At 33.8% G+C, this 23,839-nt stretch overlaps 2 protein-coding genes across 3 annotated transcripts in view; both read left to right on the plus strand.

The window, feature by feature from the left end:
• Positions 1–14,530, plus strand: part of LOC139973989 (uncharacterized) — a 128,673-nt gene extending 114,143 nt beyond the window's left edge. The window contains exons 1-8 of one of the 2 annotated variants that reach the window (XM_071980898.1): positions 3,777–3,889; positions 9,501–9,546; positions 9,962–10,134; positions 10,397–10,664; positions 10,982–11,193; positions 11,388–11,699; positions 12,130–12,394; positions 14,131–14,529. In XM_071980898.1, the coding sequence (XP_071836999.1) occupies positions 3,812–3,889; positions 9,501–9,546; positions 9,962–10,134; positions 10,397–10,664; positions 10,982–11,193; positions 11,388–11,699; positions 12,130–12,394; positions 14,131–14,387 (1,611 nt within the window). In that variant the 5' untranslated portion in view covers positions 3,777–3,811 and the 3' untranslated portion in view covers positions 14,388–14,529. Of the gene's footprint in view, positions 1–3,776; positions 3,890–9,500; positions 9,547–9,961; positions 10,135–10,396; positions 10,665–10,981; positions 11,194–11,387; positions 11,700–12,129; positions 12,395–14,130 lie in introns of those variants that run through there. The other variant, XM_071980899.1, reaches the window with a different exon arrangement.
• LOC139973996 (fibrinogen-like protein A) overlaps positions 1–23,839 on the plus strand; it is a 162,059-nt gene that overhangs the window by 120,982 nt on the left and 17,238 nt on the right. The gene's annotated exons all lie outside the window — the stretch shown is intronic.

The raw sequence follows: 23,839 nt of genomic DNA on the forward strand, positions 1-23,839 counted from the left end.
CAACCTGTTAGTAGGTGAAAGTTATTTTCAACTTGTAATTCAGACAAGAGCAGGTCTCTGTAGAAGACGATACGCGACCATCAAGATGTACTGTAATAAACTTTATTCGTTAGTTCGAGTTTCATTTTTCCTTTGGACAGGCGTGTTTCTCAATTCAAGTAAAATTGTTGGTGTCTAAAATACATCTCTTTAAATAGATGCTTCATAGGGGAAAAAATATCATACGGAGTGCAAATATGTGACATCGTCATAACCATTAAAAGTCACCAATCATTATGCGCTTATTACAAAGCATATCAATACATATTGATAGCTGATGAAATAAAATCACATATACATTTTATTACATTTTTTAACTCCATATATTGATATCTTTCGTTTCCAATGAACAATCAATTGTAAACTGTAATTCGATTTGCTAAAAATTATATAAACGATTACATTAACGACCTAACAAAGTAACACTTAAACTCATAAGCATTTATAAATAAACAAACAGAATTAATAGAAAAGAAACTCACATAGCCCCACCCCCAAAAAAATTAATAATAATAAATAAATATTGTCATCTTTTCTTAGAAAGTAATTAATACATTCATTTATTGAACATGTCATTTTTAAGAGTGTACTACGGCATTCCTTACTTGCTTTGTTAAGTATGTAATATTCTACCTGTAAATAATATTTGAGTTTGGAGTAAAATGCAATAGCATCTGACAGCTTATCACCTAATTTGCAACTGAGGACATTATACTTTGCATGTAAAAGATAAACAGTTGATCGAATGTTTAGCTTCTTCGATATAACCAAACTAAACGTGATCATGGTTAATACCAACGTTTCTCTTTAGGCAGAGGTTATCAGACTCTAACCAGAAGGTTTTTAACAAAATCACATTCTCAAACCAAATGCTTTAGTGTTTCATTTTCTTTCTGACAAAATTTACAAAACGAGCTATCATTTACATTGATCTTGAATAAAAACATGTTGGTACTAAGTATTCTATGCAAGAAACGGAACTGAAAGTAATGTGTTTTGGTATCTCTTACAGCCAGATAAGGTAACGTAAACATGATTTCCAGTCATACGTCTTGCTATCGATTTCATGCCATTTCTGGATTGCTGTTGGTTGTTATGATTTGTTCTCTATTAGATACTTGTAAAAATACTTCGTGACTTTGGGTGACGTAATAGCTTTTACAAGGCGTTGCTTAATACCATTTGTGTTGTGAGCGTTATTTACACTTTTCTTTCAAGGTTTTGGAACCGCCGACCAAATTTCGAAATAAAAAGTAAAAGTGAAATGATCCAGATCAAGCTTAGTACAAAAACCATCATAACCAATAACCATTGTTGTCGAAAAAGTCACGCAATCGAAAAGCACCTTTTTGTTTGAGAATATTTGATAAAAAAAGGATCTTATTATAAATATTGATGAATTCATTATTCAAAACAATCTGGTTACAATACGTATCTGGGGGTCTGTAGTAAAAATCCGACCATGCATAACTCACGTCACGAATACAATTATTTGAGATATTAATGTCCTTTTTATAAAAGTTGCATTTGAATACAAATCCTTTTCCATATCTCTTTATAATTACTTACAATTACTAAGACACATAGGAGATGACTATGACTAACCATATTTGTAATACACATGAGATGCAACAGGTTGTCATCTCTGGGTCAGCATGAATAGTTCATGGAATTAAGACACAGGGGGCTTCTACGAATATGATGTGGGTGTAGGGGTGAATAAGTCATGAACAGGAAGTAAGTAGTTACTCTTAAGACAAAGAGGCATGGAATCACATGTTTAAAGTAATGTGATGGGGAAATAACTACATACCAAATTACACTTAATATTAAAAATACAACTCAAATATTTTCTTGACAGGTTATCAGCAAGGAGTGGGGACGTGGAAGTTCTCTCCCCGCTCGAATGAGCACCAGATACAAACACAAACAATGATATTGGTACGACTGTTTGCCAATTAGTTTACTTTGAAAACGACGATTATGAACGAACATGCCACCGAGGGAGCAGGTAACAACAACAAATATATGAATAAATCCGTGAAACAGGCTTTACTATTTAAGGTGAAAATTGTTATGTTTGGGTTAGTAACACAGAATATATACAGACAGCAAGACAAATGGATCAACACACATGCTCTCGATTACATTCAAGGACTTGCTTCCGGTGAACACACGACCTTACATATTTCTTCTTAGCAAAGGTTGATGATTAACTATTAAAACATTTTTTTTTTCAAATCCCAATATTTTTTTACTCATGAACGTTCATATCAAAAACATAATATTGAAATACTCCAATTGAAAGTTCATTATTTGAAATATAACTCTAATGTAGAAATATATTAAGCTACTTGGTGTTAACATCAAATTGAACAACAAGCAGTGATTTTAGAACAATTTAGGTATATTTTATAATGCAGTCCGTGCCGATGTTAAACATAAATTACCATGATCATTGCAAAGTTTACACATTTTACTAACCCTACCTAATAGGGTATTCCTTTTGTTAGCGTGAAAGAATCAAAGAATGAGATTAAGAAAGCAAATACAATATCATCTTTCAAGAAATAAATAGATAAGCAAAGTGTTTATAAGTAGGTCGTTTGAATCCATACAAGTCAGGTGGTTTCCATTTGATTAGTGAGTTCCCTTTGAGATTTTGACTAGGTTAATATTTTGTGGGACATTGAATTATATTGGTTTCATCGCAACCACTGTAGAATGATTGAGTATATCGTCACATTCTCTCATTTTTACACATCTTTATCCGAAAATGCAGCTCTACAAATGTTTATACCTTTAAATACAGCAAGCTCTCTCGCTTATTTATTTTTAAACATGAAAAAGTAAATAGTTCTTTGAATAACGATACGAAGTTCATTTTCCATGATTCAAGTTTACTAACTTTCTAAACACAAAGCATAAGCTCTAGCAAAAAAAAAATGGAATTCAACAATTATTTCAAACTATCCTTGTCAGACCTCTTTAAGTCTTCACCCTGTGTATTAATATACAATTGATAAAGTAACAATTCCCACACGAAACACTACAGACTTTGATGTAAATGTTTCAAGTGGATTTTACTATTAATCGTTTGCGTCCCTTTCATATTCATATAAATATGATAATGGCTAGTTTTACTTCTCCATCAGTATAGCCCTACTTGTAATATAAAGCTACGGTGATTTACTGCCTTCAGTTTACTGTCAGCATACCGTAGTTTTTTCATCGTTTCGTCAGGGCGTTAAAGAGAAGTACAGGGTTTGACGGGAAATTAGAACCTCAATAAGTCCTAGATTGGCTTTCTATATATAGTCTTCTTTCAACCATTTTTTAAAGTTTAGTTTTATTCTGAATACAGAAATGTTTAATTAAATTTAATTTAAGTAATATTTATTTAAACAAAGGCTATTTAGCTTAACGTTATGGACTTGACCGAAGATCACAGTTGTGTTTCCCGATGATATCAAGATGGCTGACTCATAGTTTGTACTGTACTATTTAAGTAGTCTCGATTTCCTTGTCCAATGAGGTTTGACTTCCTTGTTCTTCTGTCTACCGACGCGCGTAAAGAATAACATTTAGTGGAAACTACCATTTTACTACAGTGCATTTTTTCAATGAGGTGAATTATGTTCTGTATTTTCTACCGTACATACTAAATTACTCGATGCAAGGTACGATTTGTCATCGACAGAGGTGAAAGTCATTATCAACTTGAAATCAGAGAAGGGCGAGTCACCAGAAAATATTTCACTCTTTCGTCAAAATGATCAGCAAGTTTTATTCAATGTTCCAATTTTTATTTTTCCTTTGGACAACTAGCTGCCTCGTTTTTCGTGAATCGGTAAGTTCTATTACTTTTATATTTTTAATTAAATCCAGCATAAAAGTCAAAGTCAATTCAGGTTTGGTGCCTTCTAATGTAGCACACAGAAAATACAGATAAGAATTTTAAACGCATTTCATTATGTACCTTCTTCAGTCATCTGTCGTAGTATATATATTTTAATGTACTCGCGCGATAACAGACTTTGAACCTAAGGTTTTGATTGTTCAAAAGATGGTATATGATATTGGAAATGGAGATATGATAATTCCTTAAATTCAGTACAATGTTCATATTTGGTATATTGTAGTGATCTGTATTGAAATAAACATCATTGTCTGTAACGCTTCTAAAGTCCGTAACAAATAATTCAAAAATTAAACGCAAAGGATATTGAAGTGTTTAGAGTAAACTTTCGAGTAGATTTAAATATACTTTTTCAGAGTAATGAAATACTTTTAATTAATTTTAAGCTCCCTACAAAAAGAGTCCCAAATTAAAACAAAGTAAAAACGTTCAAATCTTGAATAGCAATTCTCCTTTTGACCATATTTTAAAGTAAAGTTTTGATTGTTCAAAAGATGGTATATGATATTGGAAATGGAGACATCATAATTCCTCAAATTCAATACAATGTTCATATTTGGTATATGGTAGTGATATGTATTGAAATAAACATCATTGTCTGTAACGCTTCAAAAGTCCGTAACAAATAATTCAAAAAATAAACGCAAAGGATATTGAAGTGTGTAGAGTAAACGTTTGAGTGGATTAAGAAATACTTTTTTCAGAGTAATGAAATACTTAAAATTAATTTTAAGCTTCCTACAAAAAGAGTTTCAAATTAAAACAAAGTAAAAACGTTCAAATCTTGAAGTGCAATTCTCCCTTTTGACCATATTTTAAATTAAAGTTTTGATTGTTCAAAAGATGGTGTATGATATTGGAAATGGAGACATCATAATTCCTCAAATTCAATACAATGTTCATATTTTGGAATCCTGTATTTGTTTGTATCAGAATAACAATGATGGTCTGTATCGCTTCAAAAGTGCGTAAGAAATAATTCAACAAAATAATAATAAACGCAAAGTATATTTCAGTAATTGGAGTTAACGTTGAAATTGATTCAGTTAAACCTTTTTCAGATTAATTTAAGTACTTAAGTTATTTGAAACTCCCCACAAACCACAAAAGAGTCTCGAAATTGAAACAAAAGACAAGCAATCAAATCTTGAACAGAAAGTCTCCTTTTGACTATATTTTAACAAATCAAGAAATAAAAAGAGATTTGAAAATCATTAAATATTATATTTTTGGCAAAGATATTGAAATTAGATTTAAATTAAATTAAATCTAATGCTTTCAAGTGTTTTATGTTTTACATTTAGCTCAGAAATTACAAGCTTTAACTTTATACTTTCTGCAATGTGTTGAAGAAGCCACTAGTTGTATGTAAAGTAAAGGTGTTAGATGAAAGATCCGATAATAAGGACGGATTTTTGTTGTTGCAAATTCGATAAATAATTGTAATAGTACTAGTAACTTAGTAACGTTCTGGAACCATTTAAGACACAAACATGTAGTTAAACATTCAAAGTTCCTTAAATAAAAACGATATAAAAGTTGTATAAAATATTGAGCTCTTGTTGTGTTAGTAATTCATAAACCTGTATTCCTACCTTTAACTTTAAAATTGAACATTAAACTGTTAATAGTATATCTCTCATAGGTACAACTTCAGAACTTTCATGTGTTTAAAAAAGACGTGCTAAAATTTGTAATAGGATTTTATCATTAATGAAATCAGACATAATACAGACTGTCATAAATGCAAGTTTTACCGATAGTATAAATCAAATACGGTAGACTCAATTATATTAATAGAAACGTTATAGCTACATGCCCACACTTTGAATATCTCGCTTCAGATTCTTAACTTTATAATAATTAACGAGAAAAGAATTTTTTTACTTGATATTAATTACAGTTTTCATCCGTCTAATTCAATTCACATTGAAACTTATGATTTACTATAATGCCACCAATTTTGTATTCCGATGTAGATCTTCTTTATTTATCAGAAATTTATCAATTTCAATGAAGCAATGGACAAATAACAATGTTAAATTTTAATTGAGTAACCAATTTAGCGTAAACTCTACATGATTTACTGAGGATAAAGAAAATTAAAGTTAATGCCAGACGTAAAAATCTCTGGACTTACAGTTTTGTCCAATTTGCCATATTTAAATGAGAGAAGGCAAATATACATGAAATATATATCATTTTAATATACAAAGACCTATTCGCAAAGTCTATAATAAAACTTCAAGCAACTTAATAAATATTTCTTAAGATTTGCAGAATCTGTCGAGCATTTGTAGTTAACCCATAGATACATTTTTATATCCTTCAAAGATTTAGAAAAAAAGCAAATAAGTCATATTGCACATCGATTTGGGGAAAGAATGAGTTAATATTATTTCACCTTCTAAACTTTGAGAACCATTGGCATATCATTCTTCTCAACTGCTTCTTCATTTAATGTATTGTAGTCTTACAAAAGTTATACAACTCGTTTAAGATTATACGAGGATGAGAGAAGTCAGAAAATAAATAGAGCATGTTTCTGAATTTCAAATAAAAGAATATACCAGCATACGTTTATTGTAAATTGTCGTAACGTGATCTATTAAATCATATTTTGTGTGTAGCTTCAAGAAAGTAGAAAATTCTATAATAACTCAAACAAGACAAATTGAAAAAAATCGAAATCAATGTTTTGTAAAAAGGACCCCTTCTTTGTCCCTTAAAGTTAGAGGTTCGGTTATGACTAAAACAATTTTTTTTATAAAAACATTTTTGGGTACAATAATTTTTCAAACATAGAACAGTATCGTCAATATGAGTTTTTTTAGTACTGGTAAAGTTCCTGTGAGACTTGCTTCACCAGTGCAAAGCTATGTCAATCGTAAGTAAGCTACATATTACGACCTTCGTTTCAGGACAAAAAAAATTAAGAAACGGACGTAATATGTACTGTCAAATTAATTACTAAGTGTAATACGTTCAACTAAATACGTGTAAGATAAAGTATTCCGCAACGTAATATGCAACCATGTTGATGATTTCTTATATTTGTTACTGTTTGTTCTTACGTTCGACTATCTACAAAAGTATGTGGTTTGTGGTTCCACAATTTCCCACCATGATAAGATTTACAAACAAAAATCAGAAGATCCTAAGTAAATGTTAAACATTAATTTTTACTTTCAAAATAAAGAAAACATATATTTTGCTTAATTCCAATGAAATTTGAAAATCATTATTTTGTCTAATATTTTTATGAGTATTGATCATAGCTCCTACAAAGTAATATGATTCGCGATCAATATATTTTCTTGGTTCATCGGATCGTAACCCATTCCAGCAAATATCTTATGAAAATGTTAAGTGTTAATTCATTGCGGTTTCGAACAATATAAGTTCTGATAACTTTCTCGACTACTTACTTAGAGTTAAAGATTCCGGGATACAGGATAAATTTGGAAAGACCTTATATCCAACTAAGTAGGCTGAGACTTTTTTAAATATTCGAAAATTCAACATTTGTTGATTTGATCTTTTTCTGTTTATGTCAGACTCTTAATAATTAAGATCACAGCAACGAGATGTTTGTAATTTAACACTGAAAGTCTATTGCTGAACATTGATACTTAATATATTGACGATACGTGTGTACATATCGGCTACCTCTCTTTATCCTTGTTAAGTTAGCTAAGCGATATGTTTAGTTATTCGTATACGTTTCTAAAAGGAGTATATCATAGTAACTTTAAAAAGGCACCAGACTTTATTTAAAGTTGATCAAAACTAACAGATACACCAATCCCATATTCGTAGATAAATAGCTTGTACGTCATTAATTATTATTCAAATAACCACACAAATAAATTGCTACTTGGAAAAAAAATTGAACAACCATAAGATAACAAAAATTGGAGGAATTATTTTGTCACATCTTGTTGTCAGCCAGCAGAAGATTTTGCAATTTTCATAAAAATATCTTATCTAAATTTTTCTCTGAAGTTTATTACGCCATTTTCGATTGTAAAAAGTATTTCCTTCTCAAAATAAACTGAAATTCCGGAGCAATGTTTGTGTTTTTTATGAAAAATACAAAAAATAACAATTCATTTAAAGGGAATGCCACGTAAAGAATTTTCTTTAAAAAAAAATGTCGTAATTTATTTATTCTGTAATCATTAGCTAAAAAAAATCTATACTTTAATTTGATATTTCTGGTTCCGTTGTCACTTTTTCAATACAAGTGATAATATGTGTGTACAACAAAACCTGAATCTACATGTGCATCGTTCAATCTTCCTCACTTTATTGATTTCTTCATGTTGAACAAAGCTAGTACGACAATGTTAAATCCTACCCCTCCCTAACAGCTCCCGCCCCTCCCAAAAATAGTTTAGTTAAGCTTTCGAAGGGATATTTAAAACCTTATCAGAAATTATCAGGGTTTAACTATAGTTAGGTATAATGATATTGTTTCCTCGTAGATATTAAACTATATCCGTATGTAAACGAAATAAATGCATTTTCGCTTTAAATGCCTCGTCAATTTCTTTCTCTTTAATGTAAAGATGCAAAGATTGAGATTACTCTCTGTTTGGAAAGAACGACAATGCCTATATCAAATATTGTATTGTCAACCAGGAAGGTTTAAGAATAGGGAATGTAAGTTAGAATTGTAGAAGGAAGAGCTATCGTTGTAAAAACGTAAACACAACTTAGTAGAATCATTTTGATCTGCTAGTCTACACATGTAATTTGCATTTTGATTAATTATCATTCGAGCGTTGTCTAATGAGCAGTCGAAGGATTTATGAGTATTGATTATTTATAGTGGAGTTACGCTGTTTATCTGAATTATGTTATGTGTTAACCTTTACCATATTTCTTATAACATTACTTTACTATTATATTTATTTACTCTTCTTAATAGATTCAAACACTCCATGCTTTGGCGATACATGTTTTAACCCTCCCTCTCCCGTTGTTTGAGAGAGAAATGTGTGAGCTTGTTAGCGAAAATATTTAAAAACGGACAACTTAAGAATAGATAAAGGCGAGTCGAGTGATATGTGTCCATCATCCGAACCCCTTTATGTCCTCTAATGTCAATTGGAATATACTTGCTTTTTAATCTTTAATGACTTGAACCAATTTCAATATTTTCAATTTAAATAACAAGATTGTTGCACCTGCATAGTAACCGACCTATTCGCGACCCCCAAATCTATTCAACCGGCAATCACTACTTGTTTTGTTAATCGATGTATTAAAGTACGCCCAGTAAGTATTTCCATTAATACTTCTCAACGTAAATGGGACACATAATTCACATTGACTCGGAAATATAATAAGAACATGTTTTTAAAAAGTTTGAAATCTTTGAAAGTTGAAAGTTTGAAAATTTTCAGAGCTTGACATCCAGAGGTCACTGATTCGAATCATGTTTTATCTATAAACTTCTTTGCTCTATTTCATTGTTTAAAACAACGAAGTCACTTTCCTGTTATTCATTTACATATATGAATTTTTCTTCGGTTAGAGTGCCCAACAGACAGGTGATGGATCTACTAATGGAAAGATATTAGGTGAGTGATGCTTACCCCTCTTGTTTCCAAACATGTAATTTAAATAAAAATTAAACCCTTGTAACATTAGATTTATCATGTTAACTGTAACGGGAGCATATACACAGCAATTGGGGCGTGGTTTGCGGGGCTTTGTCTGAAGTATTGGCAGACGAGAATGGATGGTGATTTAAGGTGTTTTCGGGCATTCAAATTCAAAATAGTCGCCATAACTCATGTCAGATATGTCTGTTGAAGTGTAAAGTACATAGTGAATTGCATTTTCTGTGTTAAATTCAGACATCCTTTGCTATACTACGGGTGTAAGATCTTTCGAATAGTAGAAATAAGAACGTGTTGTATGTTATATACGTAAACCAAATATGCAAAGTTAACAATTAATGCAGTCAAGTATTTTTTTTCCAATACATCATAGGTTCATCATCATTTTTCTTCTATCAACAATCGGCTTATCCGAGAGATTGCAGAGAAGTTCAGGGACAATGTTCATCCCATAACTCTTCCGGTGTCTTCATGATCAAACCAGATGGTTATTCGGATCCATTTGAGGTTTACTGTGATAACACCGACAGTTCCGGTGGATGGACGGTATGCCTTTGGTTTCTTGCTCTTATATCAACAATTGTCAGACTGAAACAATAATGTTCACAGCAGCTGGAAGAGTAGTAACGATGTTAGTTATTTCGGTGACCACATTATATATTTGTAAGTTACAAGATGGTGGTGAGAAAAAATACTTTCTGTTTTTATTGAGTAAAGATCAAGACGGCTGTGCTGGATGCCAACATTTAAAGCACCGAATCAAATATCAGTGACTAACAAATCATTTCGGTAACGACTCTGTCAATAGGTAATACAAAGGCGCACCGACGGATCCATCGATTTCAGGCGCGACTGGGACAGCTACAAGTCTGGCTTCGGGTTTCTCTCTCATGAATTCTGGCTAGGCAACGAGAAGTTGTCTTTCTTGACCAACCAGAAGAAATACCAGCTGGTGATTGAGATAACCACATCAAGTGGTTACTTAATCCGAGTATCTTACGATCATTTCCGTATAAGTGACGCCTTTAGTCACTTCAAGCTGGGCAACCTCAGTAATTATTCCGGAGAGAATACTGGTGAGTTATCACTAATAAATTAGTTAACAAAGCAATATCATACTCACATGACATAAAAGGCTTATATATATGTGAAAATGTATTGTTTCGTGACGTCGTTAAACATTACATAATATGACATATATGCAGGGTCATCAGGGGAATATCACTGACAATCCTCTCTGGCCCATTTGGTACATCCATCTATCGTCAACCATCGTTTAAATACAAAAATACATCTGAACTTAACTTATCAAACACTTAATTCTTTTCATTAGATTATATACATTCCTAGTAACATTAATGTAATAATAGTTCCAATTAATTTTATCTTACAGATGCTTTAACATTCTGTCCCGGCAATATGGACATTGATAACTGCAGTACCGCGTGTCAACGAACTTGTGAAGCTCCAGGAATCTGTCAGGATGAGGTCTGTACTGATGGTGAAGTCTGTTTTTGTCCCGATGGATTCTTCATGAAGGGATCTGACTGTGTACCTCCTAAACAATGTGGATGTTACGTATCAGAAGGGCAGACGATCGTACCAGTAAGTACAGGAGTCATCCATTAAAGAAATAAAAAAAACGACTAATATACTTTAATGTAGAACTTGTACGTTACTAATATGTTATATATAACTTTAATCTTAATTTAAATAATTGCTACAAACTGGAGTAAGAGATGACTGCATATTGTGATATCAACACGTGTTAAACTATAACATACCATTTTTTCTGACAGGAAGGTGACTTTTTCGTGAATTCTGGATGTACAAGAAAGGGTGTTTGTACCAACGGTGAGATCATCTGGGATGAAGGTTACGCATGCAGCCCTAAATCGGAGTGTGGCGTACGGAATGAAATAAGACAATGCTATTGTGCTAATGGCTACAGAGGGGACGGTGTAAATTGCACGAGACCACCTAAAGATTGTCAGGAAATTTTTGAGGATGATAGTACCAGAAACAGCAGTATATACAGAATCAAACCGACCGGATGGACAGGGTCAGCATTTGAGGTCTACTGTAACATGTCTGACGGAGGAGGATGGACGGTAAGTGTTATAGCCTACGATAGGCACGGGAATACATTACGAACTATATAGTTCATTTCTAGAACTTGGAATGGAATGGATTTTTCTGATGTAAGACTTACTTTAATCATTAACAGACTTTTCACTGATCTATGGCTTCTGTCTGATAATTTTAATATTATTTCACATGAGTTGTACCGCAATCTATTGCCATTCATGCATTTTTTTAATACCATCGTGTTGAATCTTCACCATCTGGGGAATTCTGATTTCTGTGTTCATATATACTCATTGTATAGACTAGGTTGAAAGTTTTTGCGGGTCATATTACCATAAAGGTATTTCATTTCAAGAATTCGAGATTTCAGAATTACACATCCGAGAGTCCACCAATATTATTCAACTTTGTGTTACAAACTATAATTACGATGTTTCCTTTGAAATCTTATAGGTGTTCCAACGACGGGTCGATGGGAGTGAGGGCTTCTACCTTGGATGGAACAGCTACAAAGAAGGATTTGGAAATTTAAGTTATAATTTTTGGCTCGGAAATGATAAACTTTATTACTTGACTAACCAAAGGAGATATGAAATCAGAATTGACTTAGTGAATAGAGACGGAGCTCCATACTACGCCAAGTATGACTTTTTTCGGATAAACGACGAAAGCGACAACTATCGGTTAACCGAGGTTGGAACGTATAGTGGAACTGCAGGTATGTATAATTAACCATGAATTACTTTATAGGGACATTGCTGTTATTTATGCTAACCATAATTGTGTGAACGTCCACGTCTAGCAGCCAACCACTTCAAAGACAATTACAAATTCTTAAACATGATTAAATTCAGATTATGGACAAAGATTTTGAATGAATATCATCTATAATAGATTGATGCCAAACTCGATTAGGCGGCATCAATTACTTTTTTAAATAGGTTAATTTTAGTTGAAAGCTACAATTATATAAAAATGTTATCCTCAAATCTTTGTAAATCTTTGATTTACATGCCCTCTTTTTTTGCTCATCACATACTGCTTTGGAAGTATTCAATTGTTTCCATCACTGCGTAATATCTACCATCCAAACAATTATTAACAACTTAGTTAATTTAAATATGGATGCTTCCTCAGTACTGTCATTAATGAGTTGCTAAATGTCCGATTCACAATGACATACATGTAATTATTTCTTATAAATCATCTGAAACGCTATGAGTTATTCAATCACGCGGTCATCTATAATTAAATTTAGACAGAATTTATTTACACAAAGTGTGCAATACACTCGTTGGTTTTACTAACGACACCATTTCATTTTGTATCAGACATGTAAACATGTGCCGTTATTGATTAATCATTATGCTACGGAAAGCAGCATAAGTTTATTTCAGTCTATACAGAAAGTAAAGACTCTAGCCTAACCAACCATCTTTCTCCATAAGTGCAACGACAGCCCTACAAAATAAATCATCCCTATGTTCTGCTTATCAATTAATCCCTGAGTTAAACATTTCGATATATGAATTCATTAACATTAACATCCCGTTGGACTCAACGTTCTAATAATTGTACATGTTGAAGACGAAAATTAGAGCGAGTGTGTCCTGACAGTTTGCATACGCCCCAAAAATTCCTGAAAAGCTCTGAGACGACGCAAAAGAGAACAATTACATAGCATATATTCTTGAACACTATTCATACTACGGTACCCACTTATCCAAACGCTTCACAAAAAGAACAGCCTGGTTTACGCCGAAGTTATTGTTTTAGTTCATTTATCATCAAATACATGTTAATTGCAAATTTATTTGACACGTTTATCAATCTAACAATTTACATTTCACATATCATAGATATATAACCCTTGAAGTGATTACATTTATTCATAACCCCGATTCTTAGGTGTTATAGCAAAAACGAAAATACACCAGATATGAAGAGTAACGTCTGTATAGCTTACTGATACATTCTACGTAATTCAATGATTACCTTGAAAAACTTAAGTGAGGTCAACATATTTATAAGTAATCATTCATTTCTATTACAATGTTATGTTTGAAAAACATTTCAATAAGCAGAAGAATCATTTATCCTAAGTTAGTACAAACGATAATTGGCACGGACGTTACAACTTAAAGTTTAGAATAACGTTTACTCCTATGTCTGTGCTAACATAAGATTGATTCACAAAAAAAATAATAATAATAATCGAACGCCCTTTGTATCTGACGCATTTCATGAAACATTTCAATACAACAAGTAGAATTATATAATATAATGGCAGTCACGGAAAGGATATGATTTCAGCATGTAGTTTAACACCATGCATTACTAAACTGAAAACAACACCTCATAATGGATAAACACGAAACAAGATCATTACACGGTAACGTTTATTACAAATGTTGAACGTATATTGTCAATCGATATGTATCTTTTCTTCAACAGATACCGGAGGACGAAGTACCCCTGATGGCTATGCACTTAGTTATCACCTGAATCAACAGTTCACAACAAAGGACCGAGACAACGACGCTCATGGTTCTGTTAACTGTGCAAGTCATTATAAAGGTGCATGGTGGTACAATACTTGTTATTATTCTGACCTGAACACTGTCTACGAGGCTAATTTCTTTTATTGGTATTACCTCCCCGGAAGTAATTACTATCTCAAATTTTCAGAGATGAAGATTCGCCCTATCTAGATATTGGAGCTGGCGAAGAAAGAAAACTGTTTCATCGCTGATCAAAGAAATAAAAGATACTTGAGAGATTAATTTTAAGATCAATTGAATCTGTTTTATTTGAAAATAAAAAAGAACTACTTGGCTAATTTGTAATGGCACTACTCGCATTCTTTCCAAGTTACCTAATTTATCTAGTCTATTTTCCCGTTAAACGTACGATTGAATATGATGAAATAAAAAGGAGTTTGATACGATTTAGGCAATATTACAATTGAAATAGATTAAATGGAAATGAAAAAAATGATAATACACAGTGGCTCAGCCATAGGTGCAAGTGCCCCCCTCCCACCCACTTCACATATTTTTTTTTTAGAAAAAACACAGTGACGTCCACAAAAGATAAGGAAATGTATATTATATAGACAGGATATGGTAATTGTTTTTACAGTTAGGATATAAAATGGAATTCAAGGAGCGCACCTCTTATTGGTTGTCGAATTGGCTATTTTTCTTAAATTAAACAACAGTTTAAAACAAAATGAGACATCAACCCTGATATTACACAAGATTTCACTATTGGAAACAGAACACCCCTTCGTAGTAATGCTCTATTTCAGGCTCGGACCCAGTATGTTGTTAGTATTAACCAAACCCCTCCTGCATCCCTTTCAAACTCAGACAAACTTTCAGAATGAGTGGTAGTGATTAGACCTAATTATAGGCATAATTTAAAGTCTAAATATAACTCGGAATGCTCCACTCGACGTATAGTAGGTGTCTTTTGTCTTCCTTGGGGAGAACCCCTACGACACCTACATGGTGGTCCGTCAAGCAGATAGGTATAATCTATGTGGTGTTATGATATATGCGCCAGAAAACAGCCTTTGGGAATCTACAGGAAACGTATAACTCTAGAAGGGACGGTTTACGAACGCCGTTTTATGAATCTATTTCCCGCTATTTATGTACGTGTTTTCTCTCATCAGTGGCTGCGCCAAGGGAGGAGGTACTTTCCCCAAATCAACATGTTACACCAATCCCTCACCACCCCCCCCCCCCACCTCCCGCTCGGTCGCTGCGGTAACCGAAACCGAAAAATTCTCTTTGACGTCCCAACTTTTTTTTAAATTATTTCGGGGTAGGAGTAGGCTAACAAAACGTTTTAAATTCCTGGACTTCGCTCCCTGGTCTCCTATAGGCTCAAAGAAATTGGAACCTCTAAAATGTGTTTCTGTGCTTACTTTAAACAGCTACAAGAGAGATGTCTGAGAGCATTGGAGCTTCCGGGCTTAGATACCTCCAACAAAAATCAAAATTCATCTTTCTGATATGTGCGTTTGTTCTTAAAGTCTCTAAGAGAGAACAAGAGATATCTTATATTCCAACTATTTCCGGGGACTTTGAATTTTATAAACGTGCTTGTTTTCGTACTTTCAAAATGTTCCAATTTCACCACTTTCCCAGTTATCCCTCTCGACCCCCAAATTGGCCGTCACTGTCACTCACGCAAAAAGAAACAATTCTAAGTGTCCTTTCAAATATTTGATAAAGTCCTTCTTGTTTGCCATTTCAATTAATATTAAGGGTATTTATCAATTGTCTTGAAAACGTTACAATGCTCCTCTCTATTCTTCACTTGATTCTCGATACAAAATACAGTTTCATCACCCATTTCTAAGTTACTGTAATATGTATTGTAAGATGAATGTCTTTAACCGACTGCAACCAACCACTACTCGTGTCACGTGACTGCCTAAGTGTGACAAATTCAATTGAATCTTTAAGACGTCATCGGCTTGTTCTTACCAAAACGCCGAGTTTTATCGAACTAGAACCAGTTGGGTGTGTGTGTTTATTTTCGGTAATAGTGATTTATCATTGTTTAAATAAAACGAGTATACTGACGGACGTGTAAAGGAGAGAAACACACGCTCAACCACGGGACTGAAACAAGTGACTTAAACGAATTAAAGTCAAGTGTTAACAATAAAAAATAAAAAAAATCAGCAATGATGAGAGTGACAACTACCTCTACTCTATTTTTGGTCACCTGCATAACGCTTTAATGTAAAGGGCAGAGTCGCATCAAAGAATTGTATAAGTAACAGCAGTCAATGTAAGCGATACTAATATACTATTAACTCCTATAGAAGAAGACATATCAATTAGTACTTACAACTGATCAGTTCTGAAGTGGCTGGAGCGGTTCAATAACAAACGCTGTTATAACTCACGAGTAAAATCACATGAAAACATCTATGCAAGCAGTGAACGTATGATAGAGAAGCATGTTGCTGCCACAACATATTTGAAAGGATGAAAACAAATTTCGAATTTACGAAAAATCCTTTTTCTTAAATTACATAAAGATGTTTAGTTTTGGTGGCAGCAATACGCTTCTGTATTAAATGCTATTATTATTAAAAAAAATACATAAACAAATACTCAGGGCACAACCTTATATTGAATCAAATTGATAAATACGAAATAGAACATCATTTAACCCTCATAGGTGCGCGGTTCTAAAGAGACTGCAGAGGTTTACTATGAAACACGATTACAAAAACCGTAGCTTACTACCTTAACAAGATTACGATAGCGCAAGTGTTACGTTGGAATGCGAGAGGTCTCGGTAACTAATTTTTAACGAGACACAAGCCTGGGTTCGTTTCCGTAAGGAACACAGACAAATTGACAAGTCTAGAGATTTTGAATGAGAACGTAAACTATATTGAACAATGGATTTCGAACCAACAACAACAAGTGGTAATTACAAATATATAGAAAATTACTCACAAACTTAACAAGATAGGACACACTTTAAAACACGCTGGTCTCTTCCAACGGCGATATCCCTCAGCGGCCACGACCCTCGATGACGACGATTCTCGGTCCGTTGTACCGCGAAATTCACTGGTCCTCGACGAAGTTTCTCGCGATCCCAGAAACAGCAGTCACCTTCTTTCCGGCGATGCTCCAAAATAGAAGACGGACTTCCAGCCACAATCGAGTGAAGCACAAGTCGAACTTCTCGCCGACTAAATATTACCAGAGTCAGTCCAAAATCAGCTTTATAGCCACCAACTCCTGGCGTAACGAACTTCCTCAACGGAGACAGAAATTCTTCACCTTCTCCGCAATAACGACTGAAAACTGTTGTATCACAGTAAATTCCTCTTCAAAATTCTGAATGGAAGTGTAGAATCAATCTTGTTATCGATATCTCAATCCTTCAGAAACTACTGGTAGTTGAGCACTGACGATATATAGTAGAATGGTATAATAAGTGTCGTCGCTTGTATTCGTACAGAAACTGAGAAACTCTCCGATCTGGGCGGGTTTATATACGATTCGCCATGTCAAGAATCATCTAGATCTCTCTCGATACACCTGAGTAACAACGCGACCCGGTTTCTCTATTCTTGGAAGTCATTTGCATCGCTCGCGAATATTCCAGAGAATCCACGAAGATGTGTACAGCTTACACGCGATCTCACGTAAACCGACGTCAACCCGAGACCAGCGCGTCATCATGAGGAATATACTAGAACAATCGTGTATTATAACATTCTGACACGGTAACCCGACCTAATACTGATTGATCACGTAGGCAATTTCAATACTTTCAATATTATAACATTAGGTTCCTTACTGGCAGTGACTAGCGTTAGGCTACAATGGGCCCTCGTAACACAAGCAATTTGCTGTATTATGATATTTAATTTAAGAAATATTTTCTTTTTTTCTATGCTTCATATGTTGTTTGAATTTAATGTCATAGCGTCTTTTCTTTTAGTTTCATACGTTTTTAATGATAAAAAGAAGACAATGTATCACAGCACAAGGGGAATCAGCAGGGCAATGAAATATCCCAGGAATGTTGTGTTCACTAATTGTGTGTATCACAGCTCCGAAGAAATCACAGCTACGTTTGATAAAAATAGGAGTCGTATAGGAAAAATTCGGTTTATTGATTAAACGCGATTGTTACACCTGACTTACGTCCTAAACTGACAGTTTCCCTTAACTGTTTGTCTAAACTCTTGTACCAGAATACACGATACACACATAACACAGTTACTACTGTAAATCTTCAAGTTTTTTAACTAGGTAAAAAATTTATCGTGCTATAAATCGTTAGCATGTGCTATTGTGGTTACAGTAAGAACTGAGGATATGTGTTATATAAACAAATCCAGTTTTTGGCATTTGTTGGTATTACACATATCCTCAGTTCTTACTGTAAATCTACTAGCACATGTACTTATTTATCAGCACGATCCAGTATTTACTGTGGTACAAAACTTTAAGTTTTACAGTAGTTACTATAATATCTGTGTTAATCAGCTGACCACAGCCTCCATGTCCTGAAGTTTAATACAAGACAGCGAACTTATTGCTTGTCTTTTGCAGCAAGGAATTTTAAGCTGAATTAATTTCGGCGATCAAATATTAAACAGTTTCTTGTCGAAATTTAGACAACCATAGTCAACATATTCTCACTGATATTTGCTCTTCATTAACATATGTATATCACTTAAAATCATCGTTGTGTTCGTATTAAAATACCATGATGGAAACAATGACAGACTATTTTCTTTAATAAGTCTTGTTTTTTTTTCGCTACGTGATTTGATGTCACATAATAAAGGAATCAATCGTTTTAATTTTTGTTTTGATATCAATAACAATCCTTTCATGCGGTAATGTTTTATTACGAGTAATGACAAGGACGTCAATACGAATTGAAAAGTGGGCGGTACATAAATGACTGAACACGGATAAAACTGGATAAGTATGCGCGTATCCGAGCGCCTTGGCGCAAAACCATCTTTTCGGGCGGGTTCAAAGGGCCCGCTTTAAGGCCATTGACAGAGTCCAGGGGATAAGCCCGGTGGGGGCCGAAATCTTCAACTTTGTTTCTGTTTGGTTACTGCATTTTAAGAAAAAAAGTCACATCTGGCAATTGATTAGACTTAAATCAAGAAAGACTTATGTGTTTAATATTCGGGTGCAACTAAGGGCCTTTATCATCATTTGATTTGATTTAATTTATTGTTTTAACATATAGTGATACAAGGTGAACAAGACAATATAACTGCAAATAAGTAAATATGTGAAAGGAAGTAAACTAAGAAACCCTTGTGGGCTTAATCGAATAGAGTACTCCCATCAAGGAAAATGGAAAACCTTAACACCTAAAAAAAAAAAGAAGAAGAAGAACCCCCCCCCAAAAAACAGATAACCTTAACACATAAGACAAAAAACACTACCCCCCAACCACCACCACATACTCCCACCCCTTACAACGGATACAATCAATAAAGGCTTTCATAGTAATTTTTCAGATGTCGCCTGAACGAAGCCACAGAAGTATAAGATTTCAAGTTAATCGGAAGATTGTTCCACAAAGAAATAGATCGATTACGGAGGCTTTGCATGCTCTTTGAATTACGACAAAAAGAAGCACGCAAATGACCAGCTTGTCTAGTATTATAATTGTGAATAGAGTGGCCAATTGTATAAAAGGTAGCAAAAGAATTTGGAAGCAGATTGTTCATAGCACGATAAGTAAACGTCAGAACATTTAAAGAAATGAGATCAGTGAATTTGAGCATGTTTAAGGAGGAGAATAAATGACTGGTATTATCACGTGGAGCTGAAGACGTTATGTGCCTCACAGCCCGTTTTTGGAGAATGACAAGCTTATTAAGATTAGTATTGAAAGTACCAGACCAAACTGAAGAGCAGTACGATAGATGAGGAAATATAATACTATAGTAAATAGATCTCAGAATTTTCCTTGGAAAAGTATATTTTAACTTAGATAAAATACCTACACCTCTAGAAACTTGTTTACAAACATGATTGATATGGACTTTCCAAGAGAGCTGAGAGTCAATATACACACCAAGAAATTTAATATTATCGACTCTTTTGAGGCAAATACCATGCATATATAAATCAGCATTTAATGTTCTAGAGTAGTTACCAAATACCACATAATTTGTTTTATCAATATTCAAAGACAGTTTGTTAGCAGAAAACCAATCATAAAACGCATTTAATTCATTACATATGGTTACTTTAAGAGTTTCTACATTGCTGTCAGAGAAAAAAATATTAGTGTCATCAGCAAAAAGGACAATCGAGCAATTTGTAGAGACGTTGCAAATATCATTTACGTAAATTATAAAAAGAAGTGGACCTAATATAGACCCTTGAGGAACTCCGCACTTAACTGAACGATTATCAGAATTGATTCCAGAAAAAGAAACGTACTGTTGCCTGTTAAACAAATAACTTGAAATGAGAGAAAGAGCTAGACCTCTAATACCGTAATGTGATAATTTCCCAAGAAGAATTCCATGATCGATGGTATCGAATGCTTTGGAAAGGTCTAAAAAAACACCAATACAATTATCACCCGAATCAAGAGCACTATGAATTTTATCCACTGCATTGACCAAAGCAAGTTCTGTAGAGTGGCCAGGGCGAAAACCAAATTGATTTTCATTGAGAATATGAAACTTATCAAAGAAAGCATTGAGACGATTAAAAATCAACCTTTCCAGATTTTCGATATACAAGGTAGTATAGAAATGGGACGATAATTACTAAATAAATGAACGTCACCCTTTTTAAATATCGGTATGACTTTGGCAATTTTAAGAACATCAGGAAAAATACCCGAGGTAAATGAGAGGTTGAAAATATAAGTCAGTGGTTTTACAATATAAGGTATTATCAATTTCATAATGTTCGGGGGAAATTATCGAAACCAGCCGATTTCTTAGTAGCAAAAATTGAATTTGAGACATTAAAAGCTTCACTTTCAGTCACAGGAAAGAGAAAAATAGTGGAAGGATTAGAATCCCCTAGGTAACTACTGAAATGAACATTAGAAACAATGGAACTGGCTAAGGAAGGACCAAGGCCAACAAAATAATTATTAAAAGCATTTGCTATTTTATTAACATCAGTGATTTCATGACCATCCTTAGAATAGAAAACATCGGGAAAATGGTTGGTTTTTCTAGTCTGTAGAGTGCCATTGATAATATTCCATGTTTCTTTCATGTTGTTTTTATTTTCATTAAAAAGATGAAAATAATAATTCCTTTTTGCAATACGGAGAACGTGGTTAAGCTTATTCCGGAAGCGTGCATAATTGTATTTATTATCTGCTGTAGGCAATTTTATATATGTTTTATAAAGCTTATTTTTTGTACGAATAGAATGTAAGATACCAGAAGTGATCCAAGGGGAAGGTTTCTTCCTCGTCTTCTTACCCTTAATAAGTTTCATAGGGAAATTTTTATTATAAATTTCACTAAGTGTATTGTGAAAATTATTGAAAGCATTATTAACATTATCATCATTGAAAACTTGATGCCAGTCCAAACCAGATACTTCCGAAATAAAATTATCAATATTGATATTTGAAAAATCTTGAGCATAAAAATCCTTACGATCATGCTTAGTAGGTAAAAAAGAAATATTTAAATGAATCGGAAAATGATCAGTAATATCAGTGATAAGAACTCCTGAATAGGAGATCATGACATTATTGTCACCCAAATTGCCGTTAGCCAAGATATTGTCAATAAGTGACGAGGAAGAACTAGAAACCCGGGTAGGTTTGGTGATTGTGGGTATGAAACTACAAGAAACTAAAATATTCAAAAAATCCGACGAGTTTGGCCTATTGAAGTCAATATTGAAGTCACCCAACAAATAACAAGGTTTCTTCTCCTTAGTGATACCATCCAGTGTTTGGTAAATGTAATCATTAAACGAAGTAATATTTCCACTAGGGGGACGGTAGATTATGCCAACCATTATATCTCCTTTTATGAAGGGAACTCTTATTTCGACAAAAAGGCTTTCAACATGATCATTAAATACTGAAATATCATCACGTTGACTGAATGTGTATTTTTGATCAATAAATAAACAAATCCCTCCACCCTTCTTGACAGAGCGATGACTCTCGACAAGTGAATAATTATCTAATTTAATGAGTGGAGACAAGTCATCTGTGAACCAAGTCTCCGTGAAACCTATAATTGTAAACTCGTGTTTAATAGTTGAAAGAAAGTCATTAATCGCACTGAAATTCTTATTGAGACTACGACTATTTAAATGAAAAATATTGAAATTACTAGTAGGCATCATATTAAGATCATCAGTATTGTAGTACTTACACATATCCGAACGTATATCGCCAAAAAATCCATATACCATTCATCATTTACTGAAGTGTCATTTGTTAATGAAGCAACTGTATGCGTACTACAATTCCCCAAACCAGAAGCGAGTTCATTGTCCGTGACGTCAATAAAGGGAAAATTAGATTGAGAACATGCCCTACAAATCCAGTTGTTTATAGTACCACCCTTATGTTGAGTAATGCAGGTATTGTGACTTAAAGCGTGACATAACTGACAAATAGTAACACCGTAGTATCCGCTGGAAAAAACCCCATTACAAAAAAAACAATTACTAAAGGACATAGAAAACAAAAATACACAAACTAACTACTATACAAAAACTAACAGACGAATATGCAAGCCTTACAAGCCTGCAAGGAAAACATTTCAGAGAACGTAACTTATTGTTATGTATGCTGCAGAAATGTTACTCGACATCATGAGGATACTCCAGTTCATTGTAATCGGAACAGGTGTATATGGCAACGAAAGGAATCCGGCCACGGTAGGACTCCACAGATACTGATAAAATCGAAACATCAACCCAAACGGAAACATTATCAAACGTTGCACACAACTAATAATCATCTTGTTATTCAGATGTCTACACCATATGGTATCATAAGTACAATAAAAATAACCATTGCGTATCTGGGCACATTCAATATATTGGAAAATTAGAACCGATATCATAAAGAAACTCAGGGCCGTGGCCAGGGTAGAATATCTAGGGGCAGTTGAGTGATATCGAGAATCATTATGTATCGTCTAAATGTTACATAGTACTGCTTTAGATATATACCAAGGCCCTTGTTAAGATATTTTTCAGTAGGTGGTCAATTTTCCAAAAGGGACCATCATGGCACTATCTAAGCGGAGCGTCAGCATCGGTTGGCGTGTAGCGTAGGAAGAAACATTTTGCCAAAAATGCACTCCCGATATTGCCGGAAAATGGCACTTTCTATGCCTTGTAAGTTGCATCTAAACAATTTTGATTTTGAGATCTCATGTTCTAAAAATAAGACTTTACGTTACTTCATAAGCTCTAATTGTTAGGTTTGTAGTAACATTATTTATTTCACCTACTAAACAGTAACCTACTGGATGGGGTAGGGAGGGGGGGTCGGGGGAAATGAGCTGAGTTGGTGGGCCGTGTAGCTGACTGTGCCTCGACATTTTTAGTTAAATCATCGGGGCTCTGATAGAGGGGCTTACAATGAAACTAATAAGCCTTTATGAAACATATAAACGTAATAA

Source organism: Apostichopus japonicus, chromosome 9 (genome assembly GCF_037975245.1).
Source record: "Apostichopus japonicus isolate 1M-3 chromosome 9, ASM3797524v1, whole genome shotgun sequence".
NCBI classification, from domain to species: domain Eukaryota; kingdom Metazoa; phylum Echinodermata; class Holothuroidea; order Aspidochirotida; family Stichopodidae; genus Apostichopus; species Apostichopus japonicus.